At 44.1% G+C, this 13,690-nt stretch overlaps 1 protein-coding gene across 16 annotated transcripts in view; it reads right to left on the reverse strand.

The window, feature by feature from the left end:
- The window catches only part of PTPRE (protein tyrosine phosphatase receptor type E), an 88,199-nt gene continuing 74,509 nt past the window's right edge, over positions 1-13,690 (reverse strand). For all 16 annotated transcript variants that reach the window (XM_019291261.3, XM_039553511.1, XM_039553510.1 and 13 more), the window contains 10 exons: positions 13,308-13,468; positions 10,037-10,172; positions 9,099-9,248; positions 7,893-7,986; positions 7,448-7,524; positions 6,174-6,308; positions 5,301-5,426; positions 4,393-4,553; positions 4,160-4,295; positions 1-3,232 (listed from right to left, as the gene is read on the reverse strand). In XM_019291261.3, coding sequence (XP_019146806.1) covers positions 3,158-3,232; positions 4,160-4,295; positions 4,393-4,553; positions 5,301-5,426; positions 6,174-6,308; positions 7,448-7,524; positions 7,893-7,986; positions 9,099-9,248; positions 10,037-10,172; positions 13,308-13,468 — 1,251 coding nt within the window. In that variant the 3' untranslated portion in view covers positions 1-3,157. The remainder of the gene's footprint in view (positions 3,233-4,159; positions 4,296-4,392; positions 4,554-5,300; positions 5,427-6,173; positions 6,309-7,447; positions 7,525-7,892; positions 7,987-9,098; positions 9,249-10,036; positions 10,173-13,307; positions 13,469-13,690) is intronic.

The following is a 13,690-nucleotide window of genomic DNA, read 5'->3' on the forward strand; positions in this document are numbered from 1 at the left end:
TGAAATTAAAAGATTTAAATGAAATAATGCAGGTGGAGAATAAAAAGGAAGCTTTGTTCTTGCATCAGAATGTATTAGATCTTGCAATTTGCATATACAAATAATTCAGCCACATTCACCGGCATTAAAAACACAGCAAGATCAAATTAGAAATGTAATAAAAGAAAATAATAATAGCTGAAACTGTATAATACATACATATGTTATAAAGATTTGACAAATTAAATACATTTTGGTTATTAACTTTACATGAAAAATGGGACGAGGGAAACGCAAACGTTTCAAAAGACTGAACATGGGGTGGTCAGGCTCATTTTAAAAGTTTAAAAAATACATAAAAATAGCCTAAAAAACACTGCTAATTACAGTATGCATTCTTCATTACGGCCCAGTTCAGCCAAGCACTTAAGGGATTGCTTCGGGAACACAGAACCCATGGCACTCCCATGGATAAAGTGGGATAAAGATGCTGGGAAGCGAACGCTTAAATGCTGAGGTGAGCTGGGACCTTCTGAACACATGAACAGTCAAAGTCACACAGTGACCAAAACCACAGACAGATCAGAAGGACACTTCCAATCCAACTATTTGGCGTTTTAAAGGAATTCCATGCAACGTACGCAGATTCAAAGGAAAATTCCAAGCCACCGAGACGCTCCCCAGAGCTCCAGCCAGAGCACACACGACTGCGAAGGGAACTTTTCCAATTCCACAAAAATCTTAGGGAGCTACAGCTGTCAATTCTGAATTATATTTTAGGCATTCCTCTTTCCTCCTCCATATCTGAATATGGTTATCAACTAAAATCCGAGTACCCACTGAGGATTTGGTGTTCCAGCTGAACCCCATCCTACTCCTGGTTGTAAGGAGGCCTTTAGTAAACCCCACGGGCAGCTGGAGTTGTGCTGCAGCTCCTGGGGGGCTGTGGGACCCCCACACCCTCACACCACATCACTGCTGCACTGAGATGGACTTCATAGACAACTCACCCCAGTTTTAACCTCAGGGACCCCAAAATCTGCCCAACACACAAATTATTTTTCAAATGCTGAATGATCAGAAGCATCCTGAAATCAGGATCATAAAATGGGAATTCCTTTGCATTATTCTCCAACCTCTTGGAGTCTCCCTGCACTGAGACTGACCTCATGAGACAACACCAGTTTTAACCTCAGGGACCCACAAATCTGCCCAAAACACAAATTATTATTATTCAAATGCAGGCTAAAGGGTCAGAAAAATCCTGACATCAGCATCAGAAAATGGGAATTCCTTTGCATTATTTTCCAACCTCTCAGAGTCTCCCTGCACTGAGACTGACTTCAGGAGACAACTCGCCCCAGGTTTTTACCTCAGGGACCCAAAAATCTGACAAATTATTGTTCAAATGTGGGCTAAGTGGCTGGAAGGATGCTGACATCAGGATCAGAAAATGGGAATTCCTTTGCATTATTCTCCAATCTCCGGGAGTCTCCCTGTGCTAGAAATCAGACGGAACCCCCTCTGTATCAGTTCCCAGACTGAATTTGTTTTGGCTCTCTCAGTTTGGATGGAATTGCAGGAACATGCCCTTCCTCAGCTTCACTTTCCTACCCAACCCTGTGGCTCGAGTGTTTCTTCTCGTAGAGACTCCCAAGCGAGGTTTAGTCTTTAAACGACCTGTTTTCTGAAGTGCATAATTTACTGTACAAATAAATACAGGAGTGCAGCGATGGGAAGACAAGAAGCAGCCAATGGCACTGTGGGAATAGGGTGCTCAGGAATTCCTATCCTGCCCCTTTCCAGCCAGGATGGAATGGACGGAGACCTATGGACACCTTCCCTCCCCCTGCATTGCTCCAAGGTGCAATGAGATTATATTGGAATGGGAATGGGATAAAATAGTGCAAGAACAGCAGGGAAAAGCTCGGTTTAAGCTGCTTGTTTTAAATAAGGCTTTGATGTTGCATCGCAAAAGCCCGGCTGGACGAGACAGAACTATTGCATATTCGTTATGGAATTAATTACAGATCCACCCCTCTGTGCTCATTAAGTCAGAGATGCTTTTGGAAGAGTGGGAAAGATAAACTTGGTGATTATTCGACGTTCGGGTGCCCCGTGATTTGGGGACTTTCCAACCCCTGGTCAGGGCTGTAATAAAGACTTTGATATTTTTTGTCACCAATTCTGTTCTCAGTAGTACTTTCAGTAAAAATATATCTCTGTACACAACCCTAAACCCCTTAGAGAAAGGCAACAGTCCTTTTTTGATAACATTTCTGGGAGGGGAAGAACCTGGAGGAGCTTTTGCTGCAACACTCAATGTTTCTGGCACTAAACTGTTCATAAAATGTTTTTTCCAATTTTTACCTCTTAATTATCATGCTGAGTCAAATCAAGGAATAAGAGTTCATCTCTTATTTTAAAGAAGTGGGAAATTATGCAGGTGTTTATAGAGAAGAGAAGCTTTTAACTCCATTCCTGGCCTTTTTCTTCACATAGACAAATTCAGGTGCTGCAAAATATACTCTTCAAATATGCAAAATACTCTAAAAAATCACATTATTGCCTTTCTACATCGATTGAAACAATATTAGGGAAAAAAACCAAACTGACTGGGCTTTCAAAGTTCTGTCAATTCAAAAATTCTAATCTGTATTTCTACTGATTTTAGCCTATGGACAGTAAGATTCAAAATCCAACTGCCATCAAAACCTGGAGGCTCTTCAAACCAGCCTTGAAAAATAAAATAAATATCTATTTTCCTGGTGAACATATTTTCCTGGTGAACAAAACATGTTTAAACATGTGCATCACAATTCACTGTTTTTAGGATGAACTGTAAATCACCTGTCAAAAATGTCAAGAACTGGGAGATAACATTACTGATAAATATTTATAAGTGGCAAAATTCAAAGGAAAACAAACCTCAAGAATTAATTTCTTGTTATTTAGAATAAAGATTTCTATCCCATCTTACAGTGCTATACAGTATAGGAACATTATACTTTGCTTTAGAAGATATTTATATTTAAGAAACAACTTTATACAGCAAATGCAACTTTTAGAGCCAACACAACATTGTATTTACAGTTAACTCAACAATCCAAGTGGCATGGAATAAATTAACATAATATACAACTATTTATACAGACAAATTAAAAAATAAGGCAGAATCTCATTTGAAATTAGCATAATCTGAAAAGATGTCGATGAAATCTTGTACCACTCTGTAGCAGAATTCATATTGCTCCTGGAAAACAAGGAAAAGGTGTCAAAATGTGGGTTTGGTCACACTGAGAAAACCTGACTTCTGCAAATCCCCGTGATAAATTCAGCATGTCCTAACTGGGACCAGTAGGTGAGAACTGGTCTGTTCTGATTTCTGTTTGTTACTTTAAATAAAAGCAATGGTTCCTCTTTCTTTGGTCAGGCACAGGCTGATCGCTGCTCTTTGGTTAAAAGGATTTCTTGAGCTTTTTCAGACATGCTTCTTAAACTGAATCAGTTCTTAGGCCTGGCTTTTGATTTAAACCCAGCTGCTCACAGTCCTGGGCTGTCACTGGGCTCTTCCTACAGGAGAAACTCCTGATCATGGCCCAGGGATAATCAGAGAATCATAAAATCCCAGGATGGTTTGGGTTGGAAGGGACCTTAAATATGATCCAGCGCCACCCCAGCCATGGTGCCCAGAACAGCTGGGGCTGCCCCTGGATCCCTGGCAGTGCCCAAGGCCAGGCTGGACATTGGGGCTTGGAGCAGCCTGGGACAGTGGGAGGTGTCCCTGCCCATGGCAGGGGTGGCACTGGGTGGGCTTTGAGGTCCCTTCCCACCCAAACCATTCCATGATTCCAATTTGTGTCCACACATTTTAAGGTAAGAAAGAACAACTGATAAATAACTTGAAAGACATTTACTTAATATATTTAATCACCTACAACACTCAAAATATTATGGTTTAACAGCCTCAAGTTCCTGAAAGACAGAGAATATTCATCCGAGTTGTATTTTTGGAAATGCTCTAAAAACCCCTGTAAAAACCCTGCTAATGCCTTGCACGCACACAGCTATCGTGTACCATTGATGTCACCCTGCAAAAACCCCTTTGTTCTCGTCCCCCAAGAGTATTTCCACACAGGACTCCCTCCCCAAGCCCTGGGCTGGTCAGTCCCATCCATACCAGCGTTTGCACCATGTGTGGCCTCTGCAGCCTCAAGCTCTTCACAGCTTGGAACACGTCCAGGAGCCCCTCGGCCTTCACCCGCTCCAGGATGTTGCTCAGGGCTATGAAGGTGCCCGTTCTCCCTGCGCCAGCACTGCAACAAAACACCTTTGCTTGGCATCAACTGGGGTAAAAACGGGAGGAGTAACAGGGGCAGAGAACAGGCAAGCTCAGGTGCAGAGGGGGCTCACCTGCAGTGCACGGTGATGGGGTGGTTCCCTGTCTGCTGCTGCTGCTTCTGCACAGCTGCAATGAGGTCGATCATCCCCTTCCCTTCGGCAGGAATCCCGATCTCCGGCCACCCATGGAAGTGGAACTGCCTCACCAGCCTGCTCTGCTTCTCCTGGTTGCTCTGCCAGCAGGAAAACAGCATTCAGCCACCTGTTACTTCCAAGTGGAAACACAATTCCTGCCTGGAACACCTGCAGCATCAATTTTGCCTTGCTACATCAGAGTACTTGCAACCTGATCCATCATGTATTATGGACCTTGGTGATCTTATTTCCAGCCTAAATATTCCAGGATTCTATCCTGGTCCAGCAGACTTATCAGGCCTGTTTCCAAATCCCCATCCGCTGATAATTCCCCTATAATTTTCCTTTGGATTTGCACAGCTGTTTCCCCTGGGAAGGACTTAGGATACACTGGAAGTGACCAAGGCCAGGTTGAACAGGACTTGGAACAACCTGGGATAGTGGAAGGTGTCCCTGCCCATGGCAGGGAATAGGATGGGATGAGTTTTAAGGCCCCTTCCACCCAAACCAGCTTGGAATTCTGTGAAAAATCTTGGACCGAATTTTCTTTGATAGTTATATGGAAGATGGCAGGAAAATCTAGGAATAACAGCAACAACAAAACAGTTTAAAAAACCCCACCCCCACCTCCCATTTTGCAGCCACCTGTTTTACTGACCAGAATTTTCAGGGGCTTTAAGCAAAAATGTTTCCTATAAGCTTCCCCTTAACGCCAGATTTTGATTAACCACATTTAGCTTTAGCTAGAAATCCCAGAATTTAATATACATAATCAGATTTGTAAATGCCTTCGAATGGAAAAAAAAAAAGAACAAACCAAAAAACCTGGAGTTTTAAAGGATTACCTGGTTATATGTGACCAGGAAATCCCTCACACTGATGGCATCCATCAGGCTGTCACTCTTGATTTCCACCGTGATCTCTCCGTGAGTCACAGAGCCCTCCGATGGCCAGTACTGGCAGCATTTTTCCTGCAGAATCCAGAGAATTGCAAACATTCCTTGATTTTTTTCCCAGTTATCACGTTCTTATTAATCTCTGATATAAGAAGTGACTTCCAGCATAAGAAGTGTGTTCTCAACAGTTTGTATTGCAAACACTAATAACTAAGAATACAGAGATAAAATATTTCTGTAATAGAAACCATTAAGATGAAAAGGACTCAGGAGGCCCAGATGGTAAATACTGCTTTAAACCAGAGTAGAATAATAAGTGTAATTCCTGAAAGCAAGGCAATATTGTTAAAAACCTCCCAAAACCACCAAGAAAAAGCTTTTCACAACACCCTTGTTGAACCCAGAATCTTCAATCTGCAGCACAGGACTCTTTCATTAATTAATGATGTATTAGGACAGGCTTGGAATGAGCCACGGGAGCTTTTACTGGGACAAATGGGACAAGAGTTTATAGAAACGTTTGTTCCCAAATGCCAAAACTCTGTCCCATGTCAGGCATCCCTTAATGTGAACTGGAAGTTTGAAATCAGTGATTTCAAAAAATCACAGCATTCCGTAATTTGTTTGTGTTTTCTGACACTTCCAGCAAAAGCAGCAGTGCTGCCCCACACCGAAGAGTGAAGCAAGTGTCACTTTAGGAAAAGCAAAAAAAAAATCTCAGATTGCTGGAATTTGTAGGCAAAAAAATTCTTTTCTCCAGTATTGATGCTCGTGGCTTGCAGGTGGGAAGGGAAACTGTGAGGCTGCAGGGTGGGCACATACCTGCTCCCTCTCCTGGACCTCAGTGAGCATCACGATGGTGTGGCACTTCCACTCCCACACCATCCGCCAGAAATCCTCCACCGTGTGGGGAAGGGGGCCCTGGGTGGCGATGAAATAATCCTTCTGCCGATATCCCTGCGGGAACAGACCGGGGTCACACGGGGGAGAGGGACACGGCTGATGGGCACAGCGACATCACAGCTTCAGTGATTGGGAACAAGAGGGAACGGCCTCAAATTGCACCAGGGGAGGTTGAAGTTGGATATTGGGGGAAATTTCCCCACAGAAAGTGTTGTCACTGCCCAGGGCAGTGGTGAAATCCCAGTCCCTGGAGGGATTTAAAAACCATGGGGATGTGGCACTTGGGGACATGGGGCAGTGGTGGCCTTGGCAGTGCTGGGGAATGGTTGAACTCGATGGTCTGAGAGAGCTTCTCCAACCTCAACGATTCTGTGAATCTAAAATCTCCCCGAAATTCACAATCCTGAGGTGAATTTTTCCAGTCATGGCTGAAGGGATGAGATTCTGCAGGACCAGATTTCACAATATTATCCCAACAGCAGCTCTCAGCTTTTCTCTACAGTTAACTCCTAGCTCAGGTTCTGAGCTCCAGTTTTATTTCACAGAATCACAGAACCAGTGAGGTTGGAGAAAACCTCTGGGATCGAGTCCAAGCTCTGACCCAACACCACCAAGGCACTGAGGGCCACGTCCAGCCTTTCCTTATTTCCACACAGATGTGATCTTCACTTCCTCAGCACCCACAATCCTCAGTCACTGATGTGGTTTTACTGCTTAAGGGCATGATGACTTCTCGTATTTAAATAAAATCCTGTGTTACTCGGCTTCCAACAGGAACCTGGGAAGAAAGCTTGGAATTTATCCAGCTCTGCCCAAATAAAGCCTGGCTGCCAAACACTGTGACAGCCTTTCCCTGTGCTAAACACTGACTTTTCTGTTTCTCAGAAAAGCAAATATTTACACCTGTTAACCTGAACCAGATAATGGAACCGCTGGCTGTTAGTTGTGCAGCCGATTTGTTTTGTCAGAATTTCATAAAAGGCTTGGTTTGTAAATCTAACAACAAGGTTTAAATGACACAGCCATTTAAACTGAAATTGAAAACACCAGATAAGAAAAGCATCTGGAAACTCCCATAAACAAAGCTCATGTTCTTTGCAAGCCAAGTCGACTGTGCCCCTTTAAAAAGACTTACCAACAACAGCAAAAGCTCTGATTTGAAAAGGAAATGCATGAAAATGTTGTGTACGTACATCTATGAAGGAAGCATTGATGTAGTCTGTGTACTCCTGCCCTCTTTTCATGGACAGAATCACTCTGTTAAAATCATCTGGAAAAAAAAAAAGTTTAGTCTTAGTTTTGAGTCCAGTCTTACTTTTGTTAACTGCATGTGGAAGAAGAAACCCCACTAAATCTCTTCTCTGAAATGTTCCTTTTCAGGTGCAAACATTACAGTGCTGCTCAGACCATGCAAAGGTGAAAGTGCCGAGTTGTTTAATTCAAAAAACCTGATTGTAACAGATTTTGGGATGATTTAGTAAAACCCAATTCACGGAATTTTTTACAGATGACACTTTATAAGAGGAGCTGTGTCCTGAGATGAGCTGGGCTGCTGCCAGCAGACAGATCCAGTGTGTGCTCCCAACCAGGGATTGATGGCACTTGTTTGTTTCGGGAGATCAGAGGCTGGGCTCTTACAGGGGATGATCTGGATGACTCTTGCTTTCTTCATGTTGGCTGGAAGGTTGCCAGTTCTCATGTTCTCCTTCATGATCCGCACGTTGGTCAGCTTCTGCAAGAAACCACACAGGAGAGTGAGGGCACAGGGACAGGAGAGGGGTCACTCAGCACATCCTGCACTCACAGGGCCCTCCAGTGACTTTACTGGGGCTCAATCAGTGCCACAGTCACAGGGAGCCTGACTGCACAACAGCCACTTCATGGTCCTGGCTGTAACAACTAAGAAAGAAACAGTCACAGAATCCCAGAATGGTTTGGCTTGGAGGGACCTTAAAAGCCCATGAAGACACCTTAAAGACACCTCCCACTGTCCCAGGCCGCTCCAACCTGGCCTTGGACACTGCAAAGGATCCAGGGGCAGCCACAGCTTCTCTGGGCACCCTGTGCCAGGGCCTGCCCACCCTCACAGCCAAAAAATTCCTTCCCAATATCCCATCTAATCTTCCTTCCCTCAATACTGTTGATTTTTGAACTTGTTGCTCTATCATCAAACTTATTTTTACATCATTTTCTTTACCCAGTTCCCAATTTCTGGTTAAATTAATCGTCTAAAGCAAAGAGAGAACTCCAGTGAACACCCAGATGTCAATTAATACTCTCTATCTATACAGAAAATAAATATTTCAGCATAAACAAAATCATAAAAAAATTCTAACTATTCCTCAGGGCACTAAAGTCATTTTAAGAATGATCACAGACAGCCAGTGTGGTTTGCTTCATTTGGGGTTCCTCCACTGATCAAAAATGGGTTTTTTTTGGGTTTTTTTGAGGTTTTTCTCCTGACAGTCTGGACATTCAGCACCAGCTCTGTAAACTCCCTGCAGTTCTTCCTGCTGTCAGTCACCTCGGAGTTAAAAATCCCATTGGGATGCAGATTAGGAACACCTAATCCAGTTTCCTCTTGCAGCATTATCTGATCTGGCAACCAGCACCAGCCCAGAGAATCACTCCCCTTTTCTTTCAGAAACAAACAAAAAAGGTTTAGGGAAAGGCCATGGAACCACACAGCCCTGAGTGAGCATTTAGGGAACAGGATGTTCAGCAAGGCCCCATTCACAACCACCACAGAACAGAACGACTTCCCTTTAATGCACCTTTAAGGTCACACTTTTATCCTCTTGGCTTAAGTCTTGGAAATCCTATGGCAAAGATTTCCATACTTACTTTAAACTCCTCTTCCAGCCCTATTTTGACCAGGTTTGGTGCAGCATTGTGGGATGTCTGGAGGTGTTTTTCCAGGGATGACACATCCAGCTCCGTGTCCCCGTAGAGGTAGTACTCGAGTAAGGCTTGGTAAATGAAGGAATATTGCATCTGGAAGGGACAGGGAGGGAATGAAGGGAGGGAAATTAGGAATTCTGGGATTCATCTAATTTAAAATCCCAGACTGGTTTGGGTTGGAAAGGACCTCAAATCCCACCCAGTGCCACCCCTGCCATGGCAGGGACACCTCCCACTGTCCCAGGCTGCTCCCAGCCCCAATGTCCAGCCTGGCCTTGGGCACTGCCAGGGATCCAGGGGCAGCCCCAGCTGCTCTGGGCACCCTGTGCCAGGGCCTGCCCACCCTCACAGGGAACAATTCCTTCCCAATATTCCATCCATCCCTGCCCTCTGGCAGTTCAAAACCACTGCTCCTTGTCTTGCCACTGGTTGGGGTACAACCTACTGATTATTAAAATAAGAATAATTAGAAATTGTTAAGCTAAACCAGAGTTTTCCTGTTACATCACTCACATTCTCTGACATTCCACTCTCATGTGCATGGGAAAACCTGGAAATGACTCCTAAAAATGATGTGTTTTACAGTGGTCTTCACCTGTATCTTCTCCCCCATCCTTCCACTGGGCTTTGTTCATTTTCGAATTAGAAAATCCCAGAACGGTTTGGGTTGGAATGGACCTTAAATCCCATCCATCCCACCCCTGCCATGGGCAGGGACACCTCCCACCATCCCAAGCTGCTCCAAGCCCCACCCAACCTGATCTTTTCCAGGCGTGCAACAGCACAGGACACACTGGGCTGCACAACGGAGTGGAAGTACAGCAGCATTTCCCTCTCTGCCCAGGACAAGCTGGAATTTCGGGAGATTCAGGTGCACTCACGTCTGTCTGAACCATCTGGGGCCGCTGATTGCGGATCCTGGAGACGAACTCGAACACGTCCACCTTCTGCTCCGCATGCATCATGTCCATGATGGCATCGATGACGATGAAGGTGCCCGTGCGCCCCACGCCAGCGCTGGGGAGGCAACAAACACACAGAACCCACCATGGGACCACCCAGCCTGCAGGGACTGCTGCAGCAGTGAGCCTCGCTGCCATGGTTTAGCATAGTTTAGGTTTCTATCAGAGAGCCCTCTCTATCTCTGCGTCCTTGAAAACATGAAAACAAACTGCAAAACTGCTTTGGAAGTTTTGGTCGGGTTTTTTTCTCTTCTCAGGCTCAGTTTAAAGGCATAGAAAGGCACAAAATTAATTTCTGGGCATAGGGCAGCGAAATGGGATACACATCATAAAGTCACCCCAAGACACTCGTGCTTAGACTGGACCGAAATGCTCACTGGGAAACACTGAATTCCACAGAATCATGGAATCATGAAGGCTGGAAAAGCTGCCTCAGATCCTTGAGTCCAGTTGTTCCCATCCACATCCCCAAGTGCCACTTTTTAAATCCCTCCAGGGATGGGGACTCCACCCCTGTGGCCTGTCCCAATGCCTGGCCACCCTTTCAGTGAAGAAATTTTTCCTAATATCCAATCTAAACTTCCCCCTTTTTCATTTTAACAAGGACAGCAAAAAAAGAGGGGTGTTTTTAACATAAAAACTCAGCCCTTCCCAGCTGGTACCATCAGAATTATACTTAAAAAGACATTTGAAAAAAAAAATCTGCTTGACCATCTGTAATAATTCAGGTTAAGATGAAATTTAAATTATTGTTTTACTCATTTTTAGCGCCACATTTCCCAACGCTGACATCGCTAAACACTTTTTTGGTTTTTATATCCTTAAAAGCCACGAGAGGGAGCACGACCATTAGAAATGACAAAAATCCAGCGACTTTCAGCTCTTCCTTCCAGAGGAAAAGGGCATGGCATCCTGTACTAGTCATTCATTAGTGGCTCTCCTTTAACCTCCGGGCAGTTTGCTTGGCTGCAATGGCCACAAACACCTCCAGGAACACGATAAAAACATCTCCCCTCCCCTCGTGGCCTCAAAAATACAAAGCAATTCTCAGCAAGGCAACATAAGGTTTTAAATAACACCAGAAATGAAAATTACTGTATTTGTAGTACAGTTATTTCATATCCCACACATGCTTTAACAGCAGTGAAACCAAAGCCCATGAGCTCCTCTGTTCCAGAGGTCTGGAGGGACGATGGGGATTCCCTTCCCTCTCCCTTCCATCCATCCATGTTGGCCCTCTGGCACCACAAAGAGTCCCCCTCATGTCTTAACCCCCACTGTTTCTCCTCCTGACAGCCCTGGAAGCCACCTCTGAGCATGGATCTCCCCTCACTGCTCACTCCTGGGACTTTCGCCCCTGAGCCCCAAGCACAGCTTCCTCACTTCCCTTTCCAGCCCTGATGCCCCTTTTTACACATCCCTGTTCCCTCCCCACGGTTCCCTGATCAGATCAGCTCTGGATTCCATCCCTGCACCTTCCTGCTAAAGCTGGGGACTTCACCACCCTGGACATTCAGCTCAGAAGCTCCCTGAGGGTCTTCATCCTTAGCCTGCTTTGTCCCTCACTCAGCCATTCCTCAAAGTCCCTCTCTGCTCACTGAAAGATTTCTATTTCTAAAAAAACCTATTTCTAAAAACCTAGGGAATACAAGAATCAGCAGAAAATCCTGATCCTGCCACTCCTGATTTTCACTTCTTCACTTCCAAATGCTCAATCAGTGTTTTATTCACTTCCGAAACCTCCCTGGAGAGGTGTTGGTCAGAGTGGCTGGGTCAGACTTTCCTACAAGCTCCCTAAAAACGGCTGGTTACTCACTGCTGAGGGGCTTCCCTTTCCTTTTCCCAACAATTCAGTGGTGTCACATCCTGAACTCGGACGGAAGGTCGGTGTCACCTCTGTGCTTTGCTCTGACACTGCACGAGCCCCCAGCACTGACCTCACTGTGCTCTGCTGGCCCTTTATATTTAAATCTCTGCAGGTATTTATTAAATTATTTTATATTTTCCTTTCTTTTGTCTTTCCTTCTGCTGGTTAAACCAAGCACAGCATTTCCTGCTGCTGCCAAATAAAGCTCAAGCCCAGAATGAGACTCCATACACAGCAAAGGGCTATAAAAATATTGTGGCTCTCTCAGCTGACACAACTCAAATCTGCTTTTCCCATTTAAATGGTTTTCTTCAAGCCTTTTATTTAAGACACCTGGGAGAGAAGGTGACTCCCAGCAAGGCAAGAGCTGCATGGAAATGAACCAACAAATCTGGCTTGCTCAGGACAAACACCCTCTTTTTCACCAGCACATACTTCCAGTATTTCTAGCAAGGAAAAAAGAGACAAATACAGGAATTTACAGCATTTCTTTCCTTATAAACAAGACCCAGACAGACAAAGCTGCTCTTTTTTCCTTTTCATTCTGCTCTTGTGTGTTCATTTTATTCTAACCTTGCAATGATAATTGCTCCTGGAAAGACACTTCTTGCTCAGTGGTGAGCTTACAGTTGCTCACAGGTTGCAATTCTTCTCTTCAAACTGTTTGGGAGTTTGGCTTTAGTTTCATTAAAGATTTCAACAGTTTGGCACCAGCCTTTGACAGCAGGATGTGCCTGTGTGAGTGGCCAACAAGTGGGAATTGCTTCTGCATTGGTATGAAGCACATTTTTAAAATTGCAGCATTTCAGTCTCTTGAATGCAAGTCTTTCTTCCAAGCTTTTTAGGCATTTCATGGCTAATTTCCATAAAAAACTGCAATTTGACTGTGGGAGAAGTGGGGGACGAATTCCCAGAACAGCATTGAGTGGCAAAGGCCACGGATTTCTATCACCAGGCTGTTTTTCTGACAAAGAACAGATTTCTACCAAACAATGGGTATCCCTCATAAAAAAACCCCAAACAGAACAACAACTTCTGTTTGAGTATTAAACTGACAGCAAAGACAGAGCTTTGGAAACTGTTCTTACTCTGGGCTCTCAAAAACTCAGCAGATTATTACCCTTGAATATAAATATGTGAGTAAATATATAATATATCTATTCATATAAATATTTTACAATACTTAAGCAGATATGAATACACAGATATAAACATATTAATATAAATATATAAATATTAATATATATATATTTAAAAAAAAATATATATATATAAATAACTGCAGGCCAAGCCACAAGAATGGTTTGAGGAGCACATACATACCTACAGTGAACCACAATTGGTCCAGCATGGGCAGGATTCAATGATTTGACTTTTTTCAGGAATTTCAGCATCCCAATAGGTGTGAAAGGCACCCCAAAATCCGGCCAGCTGGTGAAGTGGAGCTGTGTGACGAGCCTTGGAGCTTTACATCCCTCGTGGAGCTGCAAGAACACCCAGGCTCAGAGCTGATATCTCATTTTTCATGCACAGATTAATAAACAAACTGCTGTGGTCATTTATGGCTTCATTCCCTGCCACACTCAGAGCCTGACTCAAGGATTTGGAGTTTTCAGTGCATGTAAAATACAAACACTATTTCACTAAGTGAAAATATCATCTATTATTAATTTGCAGTGGGATAATCCCAGGACAGGATTGCAAAG

The sequence above is a fragment of the Corvus cornix genome, chromosome 6, assembly GCF_000738735.6.
Source record: "Corvus cornix cornix isolate S_Up_H32 chromosome 6, ASM73873v5, whole genome shotgun sequence".
NCBI lineage: Eukaryota > Metazoa > Chordata > Aves > Passeriformes > Corvidae > Corvus > Corvus cornix.